Genomic DNA, 23,783 nt, shown 5'->3' with positions numbered 1-23,783 from the left:
GAGGGGGATTCTGAATGACAAAGGTAAGACCTGCTATGCAATTTTAAACAGCTCATCATTGTCTATGCAGATTACACTAAGCTGCTGTAGCCTTTTCTTCCAGCACCGCTCTTCTAAAGTGGAGTTTCTCCTGTGCAGGACAGGAAACTGCTTGACACTCATTAAATCACTGCTGTTTGATATTCATTAATTTATTCCATTTGCACTGGCATGGCTTTATTGGACACGTTGCACATTTCTGGTCAGTTCCAGCCTTCATTCACATTTAAACATTGATGAGTGCTGTAAAAGCCGATTACACTCTGTCTGTGTTTCTTTCTATTAATCCAGTTTAATTAGAGGCTAGTGGTCCCTGCAAACTTTTGGATGTTAATCCTCAAGTCAAGTGATGTCCCCCAACACCCACATCACTGGTTCAAAGTAAATGTGTGTGTGTGTGTGTGTGTGTGTGTGTGTGTGTGTGTGTGTGTGTGTGAGGCAGTTGCACAGGGATGAGTGAAGCAGGTCACTGAGAGGTGGACCTTTGTCCGGGGTCGGACAGCAGCCCATTATTTATTCATGCTGATGTATCTGACCGGCTGCCTAATTGCACCAGGAGGAGCCCAATTACCCACAGAGGCCTTACAGCCGCACTGTCTCACATTCAGAGAAACTGGAAGGTGGATCCCATGTCAGCCATGACTGATGCCATGCGTCTTATTTACATTTGCAGAGCTCAGGTTCAACAAAGAAAGTGTGAGTCTGTTTAGATGCTCGTTGGTTTAACAGTGGAAAGAAGAAGCAAGAAAGAGCAACATACATATGTGTTGAGGGAGAGGCTGAAAGTTTGGTGTTTGGTGTGGTTTCGTTGCTGCCATCATGGCAGACAAAGGTAAGGTCTGGTAGTCTGCTGTTTTTTAGGGTTTGTTTTTTTTTTTGGTTTTGTTTTTTGTTTATTACACATACAAATTCATACACACATTGTGCTATAGTGGGCTCCAGCGGAGATGTGAATTCGCGCTCTGTGACAGAGGAGATCTCACACCAAGACCATGACCAGCAGACCAACAAGGAGCCCCTCTCATTTCTACTTCCTCTCCCTCGTCTTCTTTCATCTTTACCTTCCACAGGTGAGACACATTTCTGAATCTTTTGTTATGTTATCTCATACTGAGGATATTCAATCATGTACAAAACAACTGCTTTATTTTCTAGTACAGTGAGAGGGTTTGTTATATTCTAACATTTATCAAGAAGACAGGAAGAGAGGTGTGGTTTTACTCTGATCAATCATATGACGATTTAAAACGTTGAACCATCACTAAGGGCTTTTATTTTGGAAAGAAAGACAAGGCTGTCAAAGCAGTCTAGAGTCAGGTTGCAGTCACCTATAGCTGAGCTGAACGCACCAGATGAAGCAGAAAGAAAAAAAACAAAGCAGCCATCCAACTTTTGAAACATTATCCTAAAGTTAGAGTTTCAAGCCTTCTGCTTTCATTTAGTTCTAGGCCTTTTCCACAGAAGATACTTTGATATGTCCCTGTAGGAAAAGTGCAGGTGTAAATAATGAGGTCTACATTTTGTTAGGTAGCTGCTTCAGTTTCAGGGTCAAGTCAAGTCCACTCATATTTTATTCCTATTGCACATTTCATACACAGGGCGACACAATGTACTTTACATAAAATGAATGATATGAATGGGTCCTGGTAATGTTCATGGTGGCTCACTGTCACACTGTCATGGCTTAGTGGGATGCTTGAATGAAACACTTGTGCTTTTCCGGCTATGCCAACTTGAAAATAGCTGCTGTAAAAAAGGCCAACTGCCTCTCATTCACTGTCAATGAGTGAAGTTTCACTTCTCAGGGTATGCGCTGTAGCTTATACATTTTCCCCCCTGGTATGTTTTCCATGTCCACCTGACATTGTTTTTCCTCTCCTTCTCTAATTTCTCTTCCCTCCTTTCATGACATTTCCTTCCATCGCTTCTCCAATTTGCTCCAATGATCTAGCTCTTCCTTAGTCCCTTTTTTTTTAATGATTCATTCGTCCTCTCCCCACAGTCTCCCCTCCATCAGACCAGGCCTATCTGCTGGCATCAGCCATTTTCCAGCAGCTGCGTGAGGAGAAGCCGGTCACACTTCAGCTTCTGCATTATGGGAAGAAAACAGACACACCTTTACCCGAGAGTGGAGACAAAACCACGCAGAGACAGGCCTACCAACTTGCCTTCAACACACTCAAATGTATGAGTACTCCATGTATGAATATCTGAAGTCACTCATATTGTTTTAGCAGGTTTAGTTTTGAGATTCAAGTAGTGGCTGGAGGGGATGGATTGGATGGTTAAACATCAAGTCAGTGAGAAATTAATTTGAACTACTCTAGCGCTACCTCTGCAGACCCTACCCACCTCCTATACAGCAGCCTTATCTCTATAATGAATAGCAGTGGAGCTGCAGCATGTGTCAAATCCAATATTCACTTTTGAATAGTAGCTTCAACTGCAGACTGTAGATTAAATAGTATATAGTCATACATTTCTTTTCTCCATGTGATTCCAAATTACTTGAGCTGGAGGTGCAGCAGATGCCTGTATGGTAGGTGATAAGAAGGTGCATGACATGGGCAAACACACACGCACACAAGAGGCACATGAAGGGACTCACACAGTAACCACACATAGTTTTGCATACAGTATCTGACCACATGTGTGGGGGTGGCTGATATGTAGACATGCAGTTAGTTTTTTGATTTGGTCAGGTTTGAGAGATGTTGCTCTCTGAGATGTCTGCCAACAGTTCAATACAACAGAGAGGAACAGGCTGAAAAATATCTTTTACTAACAAGGGTCAAATGATTCACCTAGTGTGAAAGAAATCAGCTGCAGTGATGAACACACAGATGATTCCCACCCAACTCTGCAATTACCCTTTCAGCATCTTTCAGCTCACTGTTTTGGTTTTCTGGCCCACAACCTTTTTGTTCATTCTCTCCGCTCTCATCAACCCCATATCCAGCTGTATGCAGCTGTTTTCACCAAAAAAGCTCTAAAAACCCACTGTATCTTACCAGCTCAGCACCAAACAGCAGACAGCCACCGTCAGCAACTAGCTGGAGAACATAGTGGAGAATGTAACAGGTAAAGAGGCAGATATTTCTCTCATGAGTTGGTGGTAACCAAACCAGAGCTGAAAAAAGTGAATACAGGACTACGTAGTCAACTGTTGGCTAACAACTGTTAGGAGCAACTCCAAGTGGCCATCTCTTTTCAGAAACCACATCCCCATTATTCTCTTCAGACTGCTGTGAACAGTTTTAATTGGAACTGTCGTGCTGGCCAAATGAAGAGACTCAAGCAGAGATCTTTATTGATATAGCAGATTAACAAAGTATCAACACCTAGCCCAACCTCCCCTTAAACACCCTCCCACTGACTAATTTAGGTGGACTAAACTATTAATGGGTGAGTCTGATTCTCAAACATGGAACAATAAATTGCACTTGACTCCACAGCAGACTCTTTTGATTGTGAAGAGGATACAGGAAAGTAACACAGGTGAGATAAACATTGCAATTGGGTTAGCAGTGCTTACTGTACCACAGCCAGCATGCCCGCTTAAGGTACTGCTGATTTCTGTTTTATGCTTTGTGAAAGACTGACTTCCATGGCTGCCAAGAACTGCAGGCTGATGAATCCTCCTATGTTGCACAAGCACAGACATTAAGTCACACATCGCACGCATTGCAAACACTATGAGATGAGAGAATATACTTTCAGAGTAGAGGGGACACTGTTTTTGGGATGAGATATCTGCTGAATTTTCAAATGTCACTTTTTAATTGCAACAGGAATCACAAACTAAATTACATTTATTTTCTTCTGAGGTGGTGCTTCATATCTCGAGATGGCAGGCGAGACAGCACATGAAATCCAACTGCTGTTTTGATTGTTTCTGACCATTTACACGATTGTTTTTTCTCCTAGACCAAGATTTACTCGAGGACATCATCACTGACAGCTGTTTCCACACCTCCCAGCATATTGTGAGTCCTGCCAGATTTTTCATGAGTGGTAACAAACCCAAAACTGATTAAAAACCCTTCAGCGCTTACACAGTGATTGTTAAACTGTCTGGAAGTTATCTGTTGTCAGATGAAGTAGCTGTGCTCTCTCTGTCCATGTGAGTGTGCTCCATCAGGATCTGGTAAAATGCTGGTGAGGGAGACAGGGATGTGGTTAAAGGCCATTTGTATTCAGATCTGTGCGTAGTCTGGCTGGTTATATGTGGCAAATGATGCACACAGGAGAGAGACAGACGCACTATCCAACTGGGAGACTGCAAACGACACTATAAAACACTGTGCAATGACACACACATGGACAGAAAGAGACGCACTTAGCTTGCGTGGGGGTGTGCGTGTGTGTAAATGATGACTTTATTGAGGGATGGGTGAAACATAGAGAGAGGTCGTTAGTCTGCAAGTGTGACTATAAAAACTGCCACATAGCTCTTTGTAATTCCACACACACCTTTACTGCATCACACAGATTCTAACTTCCACACACACACCCTGAGAAAAGAGGTTAAGGGAAAAGATAGCCATGAGGCAAAGGTGTGAATGTCTCATCTTCTGTTGTCTTTAATGCGATTATAATCAATATTGTTGACTTGACTACTTGCATATGAGGAGACACTGGCAGAATGGCTGACCGTCGAGTTTTACTGATTGTCTCTGTATGCCTGTCATTCAGTGAATAAATCCAGGGTTGAATTTCTTTCCCAGTCTGATCATGCATTCTCCACTATTACAGACGCTCACCGATGTTAACATACTTCTTAGCCCTTGCCTGATCATAGCACTTGATTTTACATTTTTGTCCCTCTGATCTTCTCCTCTTTGGTTGTTCCTCAGCCATCTCTAGCCATCTCTTCTAGACAATGTAACTATGTCGTTGAGTATACGCCACCGTCACCCTGCCACCAGTAGACGTTGCTCCCATGCACTCTCCTTAACATCACCACTGGTCTCCCATCAGGAGTCCTAATCAGTCCCATTCAAAATCCTACACGGTCTGGCGGTGATGAAAGGGTAGAAATGCTCCTTCTCCTTCTCCTAAATCGGCACCATCCATTAGCATGGGCTGAATTTCGCCCATGCCTCCTCATCTCTTTTTCTTTCCTTTGTCCTGTTCATGAGCAAGAACACCCCGTTGATTGGCTAGAATTGGTGTCCGAGCCACCTTGTTAATTTCCCATTTACAGAGCCATGTAGGAACACTGGATTCTTTTCAGCATACACAGAACAGACAGCTAGTGGACCATGACCATTCAATGAAATTGACAAAAAGTGTATTAGTTTCGAAGCGCACACTTTACCTTTAATGTTCTAGTTCAGTCTTACAGCTCTTATCAGCTCTGTATCAGATACAGTGAGCAGCTATTTTCAGTGGAAAAAGCTCTAAAAACCTTCTCTAACCTGTCCAGCAACAAAAAAACAGACAAAGTTATCCATTAGCTAATAAGCTTAATGGAGCATTTAGCAGGTTAAGAGACAGATATTTCTCTCCGGAGTTGATGGAAACCAAATAAGCACCAGTAGGTGAGTGAATATTAGACTTAGTTTCATCAACTATAAATTAATTCTAATGTTGCTCTGTATCTGCTGGATACACAAATAGATAACTGTCTGCTAACATGTTATACTGTATACTGTATACTGTACTGTATATACCTTAAAGGGTGAAAATACTTTGTCAGTGTTGTGAGCATAGCTTGTTTCTGACGCCCCCAAATGGACAAATAATCAATTAACGCAGGTAAGGGATGCTGGTAGTATCATTGGATACCGATGATGATCTTATGATAATGATCTTACAATTATGATGACATGGACAGTAACAGCGTTCATGTTTTGCAGTCCACTGACTTGTTGCCGTTGGCAATGGTGATGCTGTTTGACCTCCAGGACCGAAGGTTTTTGTTGCGTGAACGTTCAACAAAGCAAGGAGAGGAGCCTCTACAGGAAGTCAGGGACCTGGAGAGTAGTCTGCACAGGTGTGTTTGTGTGAAGATGTCAGGTGTTAACATGCATTAATATATTGCAGCTCTAAAAATTTTTCATCGGCTGTGTGTTAACAATTTTCTCAAATTAGGTAAGGTTAGATCTGGAAATCACCAAAACTGAATTCGTGTAATATGAAGTACATGATGAATCTGACTAGTGTGTGTGTGTGTGTGTGTGTGTGTGTGTGTTTTAATACAGGTGTAAGACCAAGCTGGCAGCATCATTAGCTCGCAGCAGAGTGAAACAGAATCTGCAGAGTGTCTCCTGTTTTCTGTCTGATCCTGTCAGGATCAAACAGCACCGAGCAAAACATCTGCCACTTTACGCATGGGTCAATACACTGAAGACCAGGTACGGGTTCTCATATCACACTAGTTCAGAAATGTATTCTGCTCTTATTTTGTCTTTGCTTTCAAATTCAGTTTGAAAGTGCTAATATAGTGAAAAAATATATATATATAGTGAAAAATTTTATTATTTTTTGGCACATTCCAAAAGCTGCTGAGGAAGAGCATCATGCCCTCACCTTTTTGTTATTTATTACCTAACATATTAAGCATTGGCTACTAAATGCTCTTGTTTTTTTCTTTCTTCTTTGCCTCACACTCAAGACTCAACATAGTCTATTTGGGTATTAATCTGCTGGGATGCCATGGCGCACAGGAGCGCATGTTGTTGCAGTACGAGGTTAATGGTTGGTGAAGTTCAGTGGGGCTGAACAGGAAGCTTCAGCATTCCTTTGGCTTGAGGGTAAAAAGTGCTCCTGTGGCCGTTGCTGTGGAGCTGAGTGGACCACTGATATGTCTACATTACATTTTGCTGTCAAATGTTTTTTATCTCGCACTCCTTAGTGTTGAGGAAGTGTGGGAAGCATTGCACAGCGCTGACTTGCGTGAAGTGAAGAACATGACTGACCTCAAGGACTCGACGTTCTGCAGGGACTCTCTCTGTCCAGACACACTTGTCTTCTCCCAACAGCTTCATGCTCTGCTCCAGCACTGCAGCCTCACCACCACATGCGTGCTGAACATTCAGGTAGAAATCTGTCTGAAGTGAAGTGTGTAACTGAGCTAATAATAGGTTAAAAATCCCAAATGAGAAACACGCTTTCTCCTTTCAGGAGCATGCTTTTGAAGGTAATTCTAGAAGAAAGGTACAAGACTGACTGGTTGATGAAATACTACGATGGGGAGATGAGGGAGTACGAGGGTTTATCAGTTTATTTGAGTAAAAAACTAATAGTATTCACTTAAAAATCTTAATGTTAAAATTACTTTTTTAGGGAGGTCAACGTGGTCAGATATGATCATTTTCCAAGAGACTGAGAGGAGAGATCAGACCAGATTGTTTTCAGTGAGGAATAAACGTGAAAATTACAAAAATAAAGTGCACCAGCAACATAAAGCCAGATTCCTCTAGTTGTCTTTGACACATCAAGAACGTTTGTTGTCTGTATGTCCACTTTAATGGAGTGCACTATGTCTGTAAGATAACTAAAAGCAAAATCACTGGCTATAAAGAACACAAAAGTCTCCAAAATGCTCATTGGAGGTTAAATCAAAACAGGAAGACGTACAGTAAATTATTTCATTTGTTGGCTAATTGTCCTTCTTAGATTCATAAATAACACTTAACTTTACCGCTGTGAGACAGATAAAAAGTTTCTCTTTACTCCAGCCTCATTTCCTGTTATGTGAAGTTTAAAGTTGCATATTAAGTGTAACTTAGTTTGAAAAAAGAAAAACTAAAGTTTGCCTCAGAATTTGCCTCATTAGCAGCACAGCAGTCTATAATGCTATGTTATGAAAGTCCTACTTTCTCCTGTGAATAACATGTATGCACCTGTGCATTTATGTGTGTTTGTCTTTCTGCAGGACAGGAGTGTGTGTGTGGCAGTAAGTGTGTTACGCCCCCTGCTGTTTGATAAAGGTGATGTCCTGGTGGTTGGGTCTTTCTCAGCTGTGACTGTGGCTCACATAGCTGTCGTGGCTGCTGCCCGCTCAGGCCGAGTGTTGGTGTGTAGTGCTGATCACACACCTTTACAGGTAGAAGAGATTCAGGAACTACTCAAACAAATGGACATCAAGAGTGAGTAATAAGTAGAGACACAGTATTATTCCAAAAATGTTGAATGATTATCTGTTGATGTTCACACTTGTGTTCCTCCACATCTGTAGATGTCCGCATCCTGTCAGAAGCGTTCTGCAGTCTGAATGAGTGGGACGCCACCGTCCAGCGTTTAAAGGTTATCATAGTGCTGCCTCAGTGTTCGTCCTCTGCTCTCAATGACCCTGTGCCCACCATCCACAGTGAACATGGAGGTATGTAATTTTATGGAGGAGGGGAAGAAACGACAGAGAGAGAGGGGCCCGGTTTCAGAGTTCACCCTGAGCCCCAAGCAGTGAATCCTCAGACTTTAAATGTCACAGATATGGCCAGTATCTGAGTGAAAGAGGGCTCCTAATGACATATGTGCAATAGGATTTGTGAGGCTCCTTTTTCATGTAAAATTGAGTACATGTGATATGTTTGTTTTTAGAATAATATTAATTGTGGGTAATTACACCAAGAATGTCTGTGGATTTATGGAAAGTTTGCAGAAAAGGCTCAAAAGGCCATGTGAGACCCCTCAAGCACAGCCGTGTACAGAAAACTGAAAATGCCAAAATTAATACAAACCACTGAATAAAATACAGTACTCACTGTTTCAATGTGAAAGGTTGTCAGTCATTGCTCTGCCCATTACTGTACCCCCAGTTTGTGATTGGACACAGGATCTTTTGTTTTAGCATGGGCAATATATATATATATATATATCTGTTTCAAAAGGAAAAAGCTCCTAAAGCTGCGCAAAGTTCCTAAATACTGACTTAGGAAGGTGCCGAAGCATTTGAATACAACTGTAACTGTATATTGCTAAGTTTAGATTAGTTTAGATTAGTTTAGTTTAGTTTTTTTTATTATTATTATGTTATTTAAAATCTTCCACAGACATGGGCCGTTATGGACTTATTGGAAATATATAAATACAGCCATTTAGCATTTACATACGAACTAGGCCATAAAAGAAGGTGGATGGTAGAAGTAGAGACGGGATGGAAAACTAAATGCAAAAGGAAACTGAGAGTGAGTAAAACAAACAAAAAAATTTTTAAATAAAAAATATAATAGAAAACTAATAGAAGATAAAATATTCTATGAATATTGATGGAAATATGAGGAGGTGGTGTATTTGCATTAAATTTCCCAAATATGATAAAAATGGTAAATATGGTTTCATTCTGTTTACAGACTGGGATCTATTACCAGACTTGTCTCACGGTTCTGTTTCCCAGCACAAAATACACACAATGGCCACCCAGCAGGCACGACTATTAGCCCACTCTCTGACCTGTGAGTGTACCACACACACACACACACACACACACACACACACGAAAAGAGAGAAAGATACATAACGCTTTGAGCAGTACTAAAACAAAACACATTGAACCTTTCAATAAACAGAAATATACAGTTAAAGCTGATAACAGTTATGTAAAAGGTGAATATAAAAAACATCGCTCACAAACTCACTTGTGCATATACTATATACACTGGTATACTGATAAGATGTCAGCAGAATAGCAAGTTATCCTTGATTCGGTCATATTCTGTCCCTTTCTCTGTCTGTCAGTCCCAAAGGTTCAGACAGTGGTCTACTGTACACGCTCAGTGTATCCTGAGGAAAATGAACAGCTAGTGAAAAGAGTGTTAGAAAAAACACACACCCACCCCAAACTGCTGCCCTTCAGGTAAACACACACACAACAACACACACACACACATACAAACACCCGCTCTCTCTTTTTGTGCAGGTGTTAGGTCTCTGTCCGCTGAGTATTTAATTATGCAATCAGACTTTTCATTACCTGTCCGCAGGCTCAAACAACAAAACTAATAAGAAAACTGAAATAAGTAATGAACTTTGTCCTCTACAGGACAAACATAAAGGAAGTAAAAAACAAAAAAACAAAAAAAAAAAAACCCACCAAATTAGTTACTTATGAAAGAAAGCACAAAGCTGAAGACATGCACCCCGTTTGCCCTCTTTCCCGAACCCTCCCCATGAAACACAGCGACAGATGATTGGCACCCTGGCTTTCCTTATCAGGACTTTTACTTTGAAGCACAGTAATGGTGCTCTCACTGTCACTGAGTCGTATGGTTTGATTCTTTCATCCACCAAGGGGGTTCTCTTCACTGAAACTTCAAACAAGATGTCATTTTAGAAAACCAACCTTTATGCCTTCAATCTAAAACACTTAATCTTCTGGTCTATAGCATCTATAACAACTTAAAAATTGTACTGAACCGAGGTGTCAATCTGGGCACTGTTTAGGAGCCTAGGTCTAACAAAGTCTTGTTCCTAACGGTTTGGTGCTATTTGACTGTTCACAAGCACAGCTGTAGATCCGAAGTTACTAGGGCTGCTATGCTACCTCCGGCCTATCAGCTAGGCTGTTATGTTTATACCCCTCGTTCTAGGCTTAACCACGGTAGCAGCAGCTCTTGTCCTGGCAATTCTACACTATACCCTCTCTTGAGGAGCATAGATAAGCGTATGTAACATATTAGAGAATAGCAAGGGACCTTCCTGGAAAATGGTTGAAGACGCCTTGTATCAATGAAGGGACAGGACCAAAAAGACTAAAAACACCATTCTGACCAAATAAAGATGCAGAGCCTTGTTTTCTGAGAATCCTATACAGATCCAACAACAGTCTATTCTTAGACTGAGTGGAAAACACTGCTACGCTTAAAACTAGGGCAACACCCGCAGCACCTTCCAGCAGCACATGGTAAACCACAGACTCTGGTGGTATGTCGCGGATATGCAACACTTACACAATCATCAAGATTTTACTACAGGTCTCAAATGTAAACAATATACAAGACCTCCGATGCAAATCAAGTTTTTAACCTTGTTAACATGTCTATATGGTGTTTTTATATAATTCAAAATATATCATGAGCAAAACAAGCAATCAAAAAAAGAAAAAAAAAACTTAAATTAAGACCGACAAGTAAAAATTAATAAGACATGAATTACATTATTTAAAAGAGTAAGAATAAAATAAGATTAAAAAGACAAATAACACCAATAGATAAGACACATGAGTTGAAAAATAAATTGAATAATAATTAAGATCAACAAATCAGACTACTGACAGGCAGAGCTAAAAAGGAGTGACTTCAGTTTGGTCATAAGAGACGAAAGTGTTGGAGCCTAATATAAATGACAAACATGTTCCAGCGGCGTAGAGCAAAAACGTTAAAAGCTGTTTCACCACTTTTCATGGAGACCCGGGGAGTAACCAGATGGCCTGCTGCAGATGAACTGAGGGGTCTAGATGGTTCATAGCTCACAAACATGTCAGAGTACATCATGACACCATGCAACGGACCTGAAACTTTCAAACAAAGAGTCTCATATAAAGTTATTCATTTAAATCTCAGAACTTCACTGCACCTGTTTAGGGTCATAAAATTCTAAGCTCACAGAACTCATTAAAACAACACAAGTAAGTTCTGGCCCCTCTGAGACAATATTGCTCTGGGCCACGATTGTTAAACTTTTTTGGTTTCTATCCAGCATGCGGAAGAATGGTCACTCCACTTAAAATAGCAATGAGGGCAAATGTGCACTTCCTCAACAAATTTACACAGTATCTCACCTCCAAAAACAGATTTTTATTGAAAATTCATATTGCACACACATTTAGATAGATTGTGGTCTAGATTTATTGGTCCACTGAGAATTAACCAACATTTGCAAGCATACGTAATGCTGAGGGCCATTACACCAGATGTGCAATATGCAGGAACCAGCAGTAACAGCTGGCAACACAGGGCCTCGTAAACATGCTCATCCCGACTATATCTGTCCAGAGACACGCTGACAAGTATAGTTGTCAACTCCTCTGTCCACTTATCTACAGCTAACAGTCGCGCATGTCTGATGTTGACCATAATCTGATGTATGTCCAAACACTGTTATGAATGACTGTTGTGCCTTCTAGGGAAGCAAGAAACCAGACTAAAAACAACCATGCTATCACCTGTGTGAGGCTGGAGGTGTACACAGTGGTGCCTTAAGCTAACATTAGCATGCTAACATGGTCATATGCTAGCACGCAGATGGTAAAAAGATGGAATACCATGTTCACAGTCTTAGTTTGCCATGTTCATACGCTAAGATCTGCTGATTAGCACTAAATAAAAAAGTAGCCACGTCTGAGGTTGATGGGAATGTTTTTGTTTTGCTTGGACAAGTGAAAACCTTTACCTGCTAGAGGCATTTCTCTAAAAATCATCAGTATTCATGGTCTGAATCTGAATTTTGTGGAAAATCTCTCCAATAGTTAATAATATGTTACATTAAGAAACAAAAATTTCAACCTCATGGTGGTGCTAAATGATAAGAGTTGACGCTGACGTTGGCATCCATTGAGCCACCTGCCTGAAAAGACTCAAAAACTAAATGTTAAAGGTGCCATATGAGGTCAATTTAAAAAAATAAGTTTTTGTATGTAGTTGTCAAAATTATTCGTGGTACCTTAGTGTAATTTCCTGTGTGCAATTTCTTGGGTGGCAGTGATGAATTAGTGATGATGAATTGATGTTAAGATGCCACATGTCTTCTCTCTCAGGGTGAACGGTCCAATTTTCCCCGATGACTCCCAGTCAGAAGACACAGCGGACTCCAAGTTCTTCAGGCTCGAACCATCTCAGTTCACCAACGGCTGCTTCATAGCCAGACTGTCCCGACAGGTGAGAGAGCAGACGGGGCGATGGGGGTGGGGTATGGGGGGGTTGTGTTTGGAGATTGAAGGGGAACAGAGATTTTGTGGTGTGAGTGTGTGTGTGTGTGTGTGTGTGTGTGTGTTTGTTTGTTTCTTTGAGCGCTGTGTGTGATTGCTTTGCGACGAGACCTTCCAGTAGTGCTGAGGCTGCACTCTTTTACTGTCTGTCTGCTGGTAGGTCGGTCGGCTCTGCTTGCCTGCACACACACACACACACACACACACACACACACACACACACACACACACACTATTTCTCCCTGAAACACTGCAGCATTATTCCAATACTCCATAAAAAAGAGACAAGTTAAACATGAAATATGCCCGAGCCGCTGAAACATTTCAGTACTTTAGAGCAAAGATGAATGGATAATTCTCTGTATCGTTCTTCCAGCCATCCTTCCCTCCCTCCACCCCTCTGGTCTTGTTGCATCACCTCGTTGCTTCATCTATTTGCCCCCTCCTCTGTCTTCCCTCTTGCTCTGCTCATAAAACGAAGAAAAATACAACAGAAGGAAATGAGATGCTGCTCCTTTGATCCTCTGCAGCTTGAAAGAATGGTGCAGAGAGAGTGCCTGTGTGTGTGTGTGTGTGTGTGTGTGTGTGTGTGTGTTCATATCTTTCCAATACACGCACAAATACATACACAGGGACAAATCCTGCTCACCTTTCCAGGGGCAGTGCAGTCTTTTAAAATCTAATGCTCATGTCCAATTAAATGGACATGTACTCTCTCTCAGTGAGTCAAGTCACATCGGAGCTGCGGCTGCAGATTCAGTTACACTGACACTTCTGAGGTGGTTCAGCACTGCTCAGATGACTGACTCCACTCATCACATTGTGCTGGTGGACAAAGGGATCTGGAAGACATAGAAAAAGAAGGGGGAAGGCAACAAGAAGTCACCCTGAAAGCTGTCTTTTGAAAAGCAAAGGGAGAGCAATAGCTAGTCAATAATATGATATTAATAATATTAATATTTATCCTCTGGGAACCAAGAATGTCTCTATGAAATTTCACCGCAATCCATCCAATTTTTGTTGAGATATTTTAGTCTGAACCAAAAGCAGTGGACACAACGAACGACCCTACAGCCGTGCATCTTCATTAAAAAGAGGATCTATCCAAACAAAAAGCACTGAACAAAAAAAAAAAAAAAAAGAAATATTATATTAAACCAATGACAGGCTGCCATCATTTGTGCCTCACTCTAGTATACTGTGTATATGTAAATGTGTCTTCCACATTTTATAACAAACTCTCATTTTGGCAGCATTATTAAAGTTTTGAGGCTTATAAATGACATATAATGTAAGTAAGAGTAGGAAGAGTAAGAAAACTGAAAAACAGATTTAAGACTGAAGAGTAAATGAAAGATGTATTTGCAGTATTTTAAGCAGTGTGCTGAACATCATTCAACTTTCATTAGAGAAGACAGTTTAAGAAGATTCAGACTGACAGATGGAGACAGAAGGAGGAGGACGATGGGGGAGAGAGAGGCTCGCAGGAGACAATTAACTGTGGATGAAGACACCGTTTTACTCTTGTGCACAAGTAGAGCAAAATTTGTGAGTGTTGTTGTGGAGTTAAAGGGACTGATGGCTACAGCTTGTTTCTGCCCTGAATCATTAAACTCCTTGTTAAACATATTAGGAGGTCTCTCCCCTCTTCTCTTCAGTGTTGATCCCTGCAACCAGCATCACTTTCTGGATGATAATGTCTGTTGATGGTTGGTCCAACAATTTGGTCCAGACTGAAACATCCTGACAACTATTGGATGGGTTACCATGACATTTGGTACCGATACCCATGTCCCTTCAGGATCTATACATCAGCACTGGCAGTTATTCACTCCATTCAGCTCATTTTACAGGAGCTACAGGAAACACGGATTATTTGTATCTGTTTTCACTAACAAACTGCAACAAATACATACACACAACAAAATAAAGTAATTTAGTTTAATTATTATCTGCTTAGCACTAGGCCTAACCACCTTGGAACGATGTGCACAAACTCCCCAAGCTGGAATAACAGCTGTTTTTCCTGTTCGTCCCCTTCTGGTGACACTGCACGAATGCAGCATATGTACAGTCTCACAGAGCTGATAGCATGGCCATAAAAGTCTTATGTAGGGAGAGAGGGAGAAATGATAATTGGCTTGTATCCCACACTCTGCTCTGTGGGGGTGTAAAAGCCATCAAACCCCCTTGGATTTCTCCTCATCACTCCTCCTCCTCCTCCCCCTTCTCTGCAGGGTCACTTTATGACTGCGTTTTGCTGTATAGATCTCCTTGCTGCTAAGTTACCCTGGAGACCTTTAGTTTTAATGTGTTGTATCTTCACATCAAATCTTAAACTGCCCTTGCTTTTTCAGGCGGATCCCACCAAGGTAGAAACAGTCCAGGACGTGCTGGCAAGGGCAGCAGCAAAGGGCCTCCTGGGTGGAATAATTCCCGAACAGTCAAAAACTGGTAAGAAGGGGAAAAGCAGGAAGAATCGTGTGGCTTCAGCTACTAGCAAACCCTCTTCCCCCTCCAGCCTAGAGAGGCAGACAAAAAGAGAACTTGTGAATGGACGAGATCCAGTAGCACCTTCAGAACATGAAGAGGGGAGCGGTGAGGGGGACATCAAGGGTAGTGAGGAGGAAGAGGAGTGTAAAAGGGAGGAAAATGGGGGGGTGGAGGAAGAAAAGAAGAGGAGAGGGCTTAAAGGACGTAAGCGAAAGCTCAAACCACGACCCAAACAAAACAACAGGGCTCCTTCAGTCTTCAAGCATCACCCTAAAACCCACAAGAAGAAACCAACAAAGAGAAAACTCAACCAATCACATCACAAGAAGCGCGTGACAAAAAATAAACAAAGACGAATCCCTCGTCTTACGCTGACATTAATGTCCTCTGCAAAACCATCCAACCACTTGTCTCCAATCACAGCCCTTGCGCACAAGCTCAGTGACAATCCAGTGGTTAAATCACAACAGACTGTCTTCAGCACCTCTTCCCCTGCTGGAAAACATCCCTCACCTGCTCGTCCTGCTCCACCTACTCCCCCTGCAGCCTCCAAGCAGGTGCAGAGACAAAACACACAGCCTGAAAGTGCAGAGAAGACACTGAAGGATGCAGCGAAACCAGCGACCCTGTATAAGGATGGGAGAAAGATGGCCAGACCAGAGAAAGTGTTGAAGGCAGCAGGTTCCGTCCTTCCACCCATTTCCTCCCCATCCGGTAGTTCTGTACGCAGCAGGAGCAGCAGCTCTCTCTCCCAGCCTCTGTCCCAGACCCCCCACTCTCAACGCTCCGCCATGTCTGCATCCTCATCCTAAATCTCTCCGCGGGGATAATACAGACGTGTTGATTAAGTCATCAACATCATACAGCAAAGGACTCCCAAGCAAAATATTCTAAATTATTTAAAAAAAAAAGAAAAAAACTACTGCATTTACATTTTCATAGAAGCATACCTATTTTTTGATGATCTGAATGTGGTGGACACTAGTGATGAGGCAGTAAATCATTGATTCATTTGCTGATCAATTGAGATTTGACAAGTCTAATAACTCAGTTATCACAGCAAGTCATTACTCAAGTAAAACCGACAAACAAAAAACTCAAGTGTGAAATTATGTGGCACTTCTCCGTTTCTTAAATGCACTGTAAATCAAGGCTTGGGTCAGTACATGAATTATTGAAGGGGAGGGTCGGGATCAGAAAAGGTGGCGGGGTGTGTATTCTATGTTTCACTATAGAGAGGGTAGTAGTTTTGTTATTGCAGATTAATACTTTATTTAACTGTGATACTTATAGTAAAAGTATAAATATTATATTATAAAAGGCTTTTCAGTGTCTAATGAATGATAAATTATCAGTTCAATTATACTTTTATATGATATTGAAATATGTGCGTGTGTGTATAAATATTAACACCTGGGAGGATCTTTAAAACTCAGTCTCAACCTTAAATAATAATAAATCTAATTCTTGCTTTCTTCTGTTGTATAGTGATTACTTTATCCTCTTAAAGCCTCCAAAAGCACTGGGAATAAACCAGATGAAATAATTAATACAAAAAGATGAAACATTACATGTAATCATTGCTTAAAGCCCTGATGCGCACACAAGACACACAAAAGCCAGATGGTGTATTTTATAATGCTGTTTATTCTCACAATTGGTTACATTGATAAAGTGTACAAATCAGTGAGCAGCAAACGGAAGCCAGCACATCCATCTGTGGGAAATGGAGTGTGTGTGTTGTTGTTGTTTATATGTGTGAGTTTGACAGAGATGCTGGGAGTCCACTGCTGTTACAATCATCATCGTCGTCTTCCTCCTCCTCCTCCGTCACCCATCCTGTTCAGACCAGCAGTGGACCTCCAGCTCTCAGGGAACTGTACAAGGTGAAGATATATTCCTTTATCTGCCTTTTACTGCAAAGCGGAGCTTGTTGTAGCATTGTGAGTTAACCAGAGACTGAGACAACGACACTGAGTCAAGAAACTTTACTTGCCCCAACTAATAAAATCAGTATATACCTTTATAAAATAGAATAAATAAAATAAAAAATATTTCTGTTCAGTACATACAGTCGCTCTTTCAACCGTCCAAGGGCATGCAAGGCTTTTTACGACTTTCCATTTCTTGAGATCAAAAGAATGCATAGATAATTGCTCAGTTAAATTCAGTATCAACTTAAGTGACAACTGTGAAAATTTCCAATCGCCTCTCCTGTTTTCATTATTTGCTCTCTTATTTTTCTTATCTACAACAATGTATATCAGTATTTTACACTTTGGCCATTTGGTGAGTTGTCAAAAAAGGCATTTCATTTCAAGAAAAAATAATAGAAAACTAAAGACATTCAAAAATGAAAAGATAGCTTATAACAATGATTAATGCCAAATGTAACATTAAATGGATTCTATGTACATGACAAATTTTAGTCATCTCATTCACATTTCAACATCCTTGTGACAAAAGAAGGTGACGTGGCTGAGTTTTCTCGACAAAATCTCAATTACACTCCTAGTTCCTCGCTCCGCATGTTAAATGTGGAGTTTAATATTAACAGAGAACAAGCATGTCGCACCTTCAGCTCTAACAATCTGACCATTCACTGAACCCTGTCCCTGCTGCTACGCCTGTCAAGCTTTACTTTCTCGTGTGGCACATATGCAGGTTACAATGAAAGATTCACCACTCAAAATTCACAGTAACGGAACAATGGTTCTTTGATTTCACACAGACAAGAACAAAAGCAGCTTCTCATTTCTAACCACCGACTGAAAGCTAAACTGTGGCTGATTAAAGTAGCAGATTTAATCAGCTGTTAGCAGCCAGCATAAGCTAGTACACCATGAGTAAAAAACTGTCTCTTCACTGTTTGATGCTGACTAATTTTTAAGCTAGATCCTTGTAAAAGGGGTCCTGAAAAAAATCAGTATCACCAGCTGATGATAATGTAACTCGCATGGAACTAAAGAAGCAGCTTTGTATGCATGTTGTCATGCAGAACGAGTGAGCCCATGAATTACAGTATAGTATTACAATTAAGAATGTAATTAAAATGTTATTCCAACATCATCATTGGATGGTTTTGATGCCAGCTGTAGAAAAACATGCTTGGAAAGCAACACGGTGTGTGGCTTTAGGATTTAAAGTTCATATGTTCAAATTTGCTTGACATTTACAAGGAAAGAACAACAACTAATAAGTAAGTTTGGCTGGAGCTTCTGGAGTATAAATTTCCTAAATTATATAAACAGCAGGACATTACTCTGCACTCCAACGTACTGTCACTGTGGCTCCTACAGAATGGATGTTCCAGTCCTGAGCAGATGTTTTTCTAACATAACCTGTAACCCCACAAAGTAATATAGTTATCTGATGATTAGCCTCAGTTTGTGCCTCTCATTCTTTAGCATACCATACATCCAGGTCACAGAGGTAACAATTAGTTTCTCTGAAAGATAATAAATCCAGAAGGTGGTTTAACAACACACTGTGGTGACAGTATTTTGAAAATCCCCAAAGACTCCTCTAACAAAAAAAATCTTCCATCTGCTGAATTATTAAAAAAAACTCTTTCTGCCCAGGTAGTTGGATGGCTGCCATCTTTGTTTATATTCATAAACAGATTTAAAAGCTTTTTTATCATTTAGACTGTTGATTTTTTAAATCCAGATGGTTTAAGAAGTCTCTGGGGAATCTGTGAATACCTTCATAATAATGGTAAGTGTTTCTACCTAATAACCGCTCCTTGCCTTTAGAGATAATGCTAAATTGCAACTCTAGATATTACGTCAGTTAGCTAGGCATACTGGTTGACATTTATGTTACAGCACATAAACACAGTTTATCTCATTCCTTTTGGATTTGAAGAGGTCACAAAAAAAGACACCACCATCCAAACTGTTAGATACTGAGTATCTCTCTTACTACTGCCCTGTCCACACTGTTTTTTCATGTGGAGAAATCCTAAGCTTGACAGACGGGGTTTAGCATCTACCTGACCCTACATCCAAGAGAACTGCTTGTGGGGTTGAGAGTGTTGATGATTTTAATTACAATAAATGACTTCACCAGTTATTACCATACATCCAAGCTTGTCAGATATGTGATAATCCGGAACTAGAAGTGAATAATTGAAATTTGTGTGGGGAAAAAAAAACAAAAAACAGAGCAAAAAGCATGATCTTGTGGCACTGATGAAAGTAGATGTGCAGTCAGTAAGTAGGCAATGAAAAAAAAAAAAAACAGAAGGCGCATTCAAGTGAACAGAACCCTGGAGACAGACAGACAGCAGCCCAGGAAAGTCCTGTTGGTTTGAGTCAACATGTCTCTCTGTTGGCTTTCCTCTCATATGGCCAAGGCTGGAGATAAAATCGCTCTCTCCTTCTCAACTCCTCACAGTTCAGACAGCATCATCGTGTCCATACCCAGGTATAAAAACACATTCCTCAAGTCTTCTTTTTCTCCCTCCAGGCTTTCTTATGCTTATCCAATCCCCTTTTATTAGTGGACATGAGGTCTCTGAGGACTGATACTGAGGTGGGATTTAAAGTCAAATTTCCTCCAGCATGTGTATCAAAGAGCAGCAGCAGCAGCATGCTGACGTCTCCGTGTTTGGAGCAGCAGCCTAGTACTGTATACCACAAAGCAGGGGTGCAGAGGAGAGAGGGGTAACACTGTCCATCTCTGTGTCTTTTCCTCCAATATGGCTCTAATCTGTCATTTTCCGAGGGATAACAGAAGAATAAAAACGAGGTGTAAACACAAAGCATGCGTATGATGTTTTCGGGTGAAAGGTCACCACTCGTTTAAACCCTCCAGGCTGATCCTTGCACTGTTGATGAGAAACAAAGAGCTAAGAAGATGGGATAAACAATGTGGCTTCTGATTTCTCACCCCTTCAGTCTCTGAAAGCAGCAGCAGTGTATTGATATTGTCTAGATTGATTCACCTTTCCATAAAAAGTTCATGCAGGATCAGTTGAACAGATGAGTGTGTAGAATAATGGCCAAATCTCTTTTGCCTGCAGCAGCTCCCTTCTGTCTTTTGTTCATTGCTTACTGATCAGACACAAAAATCAGACGTGATGGCTTTCATGATTCCTTCCTTTCATGTACATACTAACTTTTATGTTACAGGCTACTGAGGACAATGAGAACGAGGGACAGAGGGGGGGAAAAGTCACTACAGACTAACAGGACAACCAGGTGAATGACAGAGGGGTGTGGCCAGGTGTGCAAGGTCATGCTGGCAGCACAGGCATAGACACAAATACAATAAGATCATGAAGAGATCAGCGGTTTGGGCAGCAATGAGCTCCGTCATCACACGTGCTGTGGTTGAAGGAGCACTTCCTACTTCAATATTTGCTCTCTTCTCCTCACTCCTTCGCTGTGCTGAGGGGGATGAGAGTTACTTCTATGTACACCAACACCTTTACGATCACCATACAGATGTTTCTCCTGGTTGTTCCTTCCTTGTGGGGGTTGAATCTTTCTTCATCTTAGTTATTTTGAGCAAACAGATTTGAATTGCTGCTCGAGAGCTGATACAACTCTCGAGTTGAAATTCCAAGTTGCTCCAGAAAAGGAATCGTGACCAGGTTTCCCAAACCCTGGGGCTTTGCTGTGTTTCAATTGTTACTGGGGTCTGTGGTGGCGACGGGTTTTGGCAGCAATGTGACGAGTTACCATGGTGACTGGGGGTTGTGGCAGGGAGTCGGTAGTGCTTCGCCATGGTTACTGTGGCAACTCGGTGACAGGTCTCTTCTGTTTGAGGGTGTCAATGAGAGAGAGGACCCCTCTCTTCACGCTGGTCGAGACCCGACGGGACACTGAGTCACCGGGAGGCAACGAGCCACAGGCCTTCTGGGAGGGGGGTCGAGCAACTAAACACTTCTGGTACCGCAGCTGAGAGAGAGTGGGAAGGAGAGAGAGACATAGTGTAAATAACAGAGAGTTACAACTGCTCAGTATAGCACTGTGAAGGCGTGTGTGTGTGTGTGTGTGTGTGGGAGAGAGAGAAGGAAAGCTGGACTGGTGCAGGCTGCTGCTGTGATCAATAATAATGACTGATGACTCTTGTCACAGTGAATCAGTTTTAGTGTGTGTGTGTGTGTGTGTGTGTGTGTGTGTGTTCATATATTCAAAGTTGTGATGTGTGATCAATAGCTCAGCCAGCAGTCAACTAATCTTGTGACTCACACACAGCAAAGAGGAGGAAGATGAGTAACCTCCACAAATGGGCTGCATTATAGCAGAAACACCACAGAGGGCATTCTGGGCAGTGGTTACGAACATTATAATGATAAAACAAAAACACTGCAAAGGCATTATGAGGGTTACTTATTAAATGGATATATGTCCTCTCTGAAAACTTTTCTTGCAATGCAGTAAACAACATGTAATACAATTTAAACACTTAACTTTAAACAGAAAATCTATTCCAGATAACTTGCAAGGACATCCTCTCTCAGAGACAAGTGATGCCTAAGGCACTATATTTAACTTTAAGTGGTTTCTCTTGATTTGAATGCGTGTTTTACACCAGCAGCACTTTGACAAAGGGTCCCATTACAACCTGAATAGAGCATATCGGTTGAACGATAAAACATCCATCTGTCAAGACTGAAAATCTAAACCCAAACTAAACTACAGACAAGGACATTCATTCACAGAAAGAGAGGCTCTAAATGTCTATGTCTGCCTGTACTTCCAGTGGATAACCTTGGTTTAAATGTAATTTGCAAGATGCAAGAACTTTCACATTTGGTACCTTGAATTCAATAAGGAATGAAGGAACCCAATGAGGAAACCAACTGGTTATAATAAGGTTGCGCATATATAAAGTCATTTGTTTGCTGTCTTGTGTTTTATGCTTAAATTTTCTGGCTTGTGTGCAAACAACCCTTAAAGCCTTTAGTTTATTCTTACCATGAAATCAGTTTTTAAAAACAATGATTTCCTTCAGAGAATTTATGTATGTTGAATCTACTTCTTTACAGTGCAGTAATCTCTAATCCCACCACAGTCTAGAGACTAAGGTGACCACTTTAAAAAAAAATTAATTTGAAATGAGAGTATGCATCTATGTGCACAGTGGGAGATTCCTTCCTTCCTTAGCTAACTCAGTAAGAGCTGGCTCAGAGTATTTGTGTTGTGTTTTCAGCTCTGTCTTCTCGCTCAGTGACTCACCATACAAGCTGCCTGTACAGCCTCGGACACACTCCCAGCGTTAGGCTCACACCAGAAGACGTGACAGTCAAAACGATGCCCGCCAGCATCCATGATGAAGGCAAATGTGTGCACATCACGCCCAACACCCATGAAAGACAGGAAACGCACACGACACTCCACCAGCACTTCCTCTTCATCCTGGTCAGAAACATTGATGTGTATGTGTGTGTGTGTGTGTGTGTGTGTGTGTGTGTCGGATTAGCCACAATGTCACAGACAAGTATTGGACAGACATTTATAATTCACATTTATTTGTATTTAGCTTAGTTTACTGTTCCACTGAAACATGGCAAAACTGTTGAGATAAAGTACAATCATCCAACATTTTTCTACGCTTCAAAGAGTTACACAGATTGCCTTGTAATAAACAGGTCCACTGGAGCAGCTGGGCTTTAAGTGCCTTTGTGTTAAAGCTGAAATCCATAAGTTATTTAAATAAAAGGGAAAAAAAAGTAATTTTATGTCATCTGCATGGTTGAACATTGTTAGGACTTAATATGCAAATTTAACCTGAGTGGAGCTGGTTTCAGTGAGCTGCAGTTCACTCATTCATTCATTATGATGCGTAGCAGCTTCCTACGTTTCTGGCTGACAATCCACTATTTTTGTAATTTAACACATTGAAATTTACAGAAAAGGACAAATGGAGCACAAAAAGTTGTGATGGCTGATGGAAATAAATGGTTGTTGTGTTGTGTTGTTGAATTTCGACAACACTGTTGTAAGTCTCCTTGTCCTTATATGACAACAAAGTTACTCCCTAAACAGAAGTTGTTGTTGCCCGTACATCAATTTAATTACCTTTCATTACAGAAGAGGACAACAATGTCCCGGAACTTATGAATCGCAGCTTTAAGACAATTGTTGTTGTTTTTTACAAAAGACTTTGCATCATAATCTCCCAATAAGAAGCCAAACCTCTCAGACTGTTACCAAGCCAAACAGGGGAAACTGGTGGAAGTAGATTGAAAGACAAGTACAAGCGCAGCTGGAGTTGTGTGTCTGACCTTGTCTTTGCTGATGGTAACAGTAGCATCTGCCACGTTGAGAGCCACTGGAGTCCAGTCCTCTTTGTTGGAACAACCAATTAAACTTTCTATAGCTCCATTCAGTATGTCCATACCTGGCGCAAAGAATGTTCAAAACAA

At 41.1% G+C, this 23,783-nt stretch overlaps 2 protein-coding genes across 9 annotated transcripts in view; one reads left to right on the top strand and one right to left on the bottom strand.

Annotated features, from left to right (window-relative positions):
- Positions 1–724: 724 nt before the first annotated feature.
- On the top strand, positions 725–17,036 carry LOC139636022 (putative methyltransferase NSUN7). Its single transcript, XM_071503680.1, has 13 exons — positions 725–871; positions 972–1,109; positions 2,042–2,224; positions 3,967–4,025; positions 5,901–6,037; positions 6,246–6,398; positions 6,899–7,082; positions 7,922–8,135; positions 8,225–8,368; positions 9,339–9,440; positions 9,724–9,841; positions 12,740–12,860; positions 15,268–17,036. The coding sequence occupies exons 1-13, from the start codon at positions 859–861 to the stop codon at positions 16,213–16,215; spliced, it is 2,514 nt and encodes an 837-aa protein (XP_071359781.1). The 5' UTR covers positions 725–858; the 3' UTR covers positions 16,216–17,036.
- apbb2b (amyloid beta (A4) precursor protein-binding, family B, member 2b) overlaps positions 17,031–23,783 on the bottom strand; it is a 50,375-nt gene continuing 43,622 nt past the window's right edge. For all 8 annotated transcript variants that reach the window (XM_071503671.1, XM_071503676.1, XM_071503674.1 and 5 more), the window contains 3 exons: positions 23,643–23,758; positions 22,594–22,773; positions 17,031–21,309 (listed from right to left, as the gene is read on the bottom strand). In XM_071503671.1, the coding sequence (XP_071359772.1) occupies positions 21,139–21,309; positions 22,594–22,773; positions 23,643–23,758 (467 nt within the window). In that variant the 3' untranslated portion in view covers positions 17,031–21,138. The remainder of the gene's footprint in view (positions 21,310–22,593; positions 22,774–23,642; positions 23,759–23,783) is intronic.

Source organism: Trachinotus anak, unplaced genomic scaffold (assembly GCF_046630095.1).
Source record: "Trachinotus anak isolate AG129_WGS33_773 ecotype Australia unplaced genomic scaffold, CSIRO_AGI_Tana_v1 ptg000019l, whole genome shotgun sequence".
NCBI lineage: Eukaryota > Metazoa > Chordata > Actinopteri > Carangiformes > Carangidae > Trachinotus > Trachinotus anak.
This window is presented reverse-complemented; position numbering and strand designations above follow the sequence as displayed.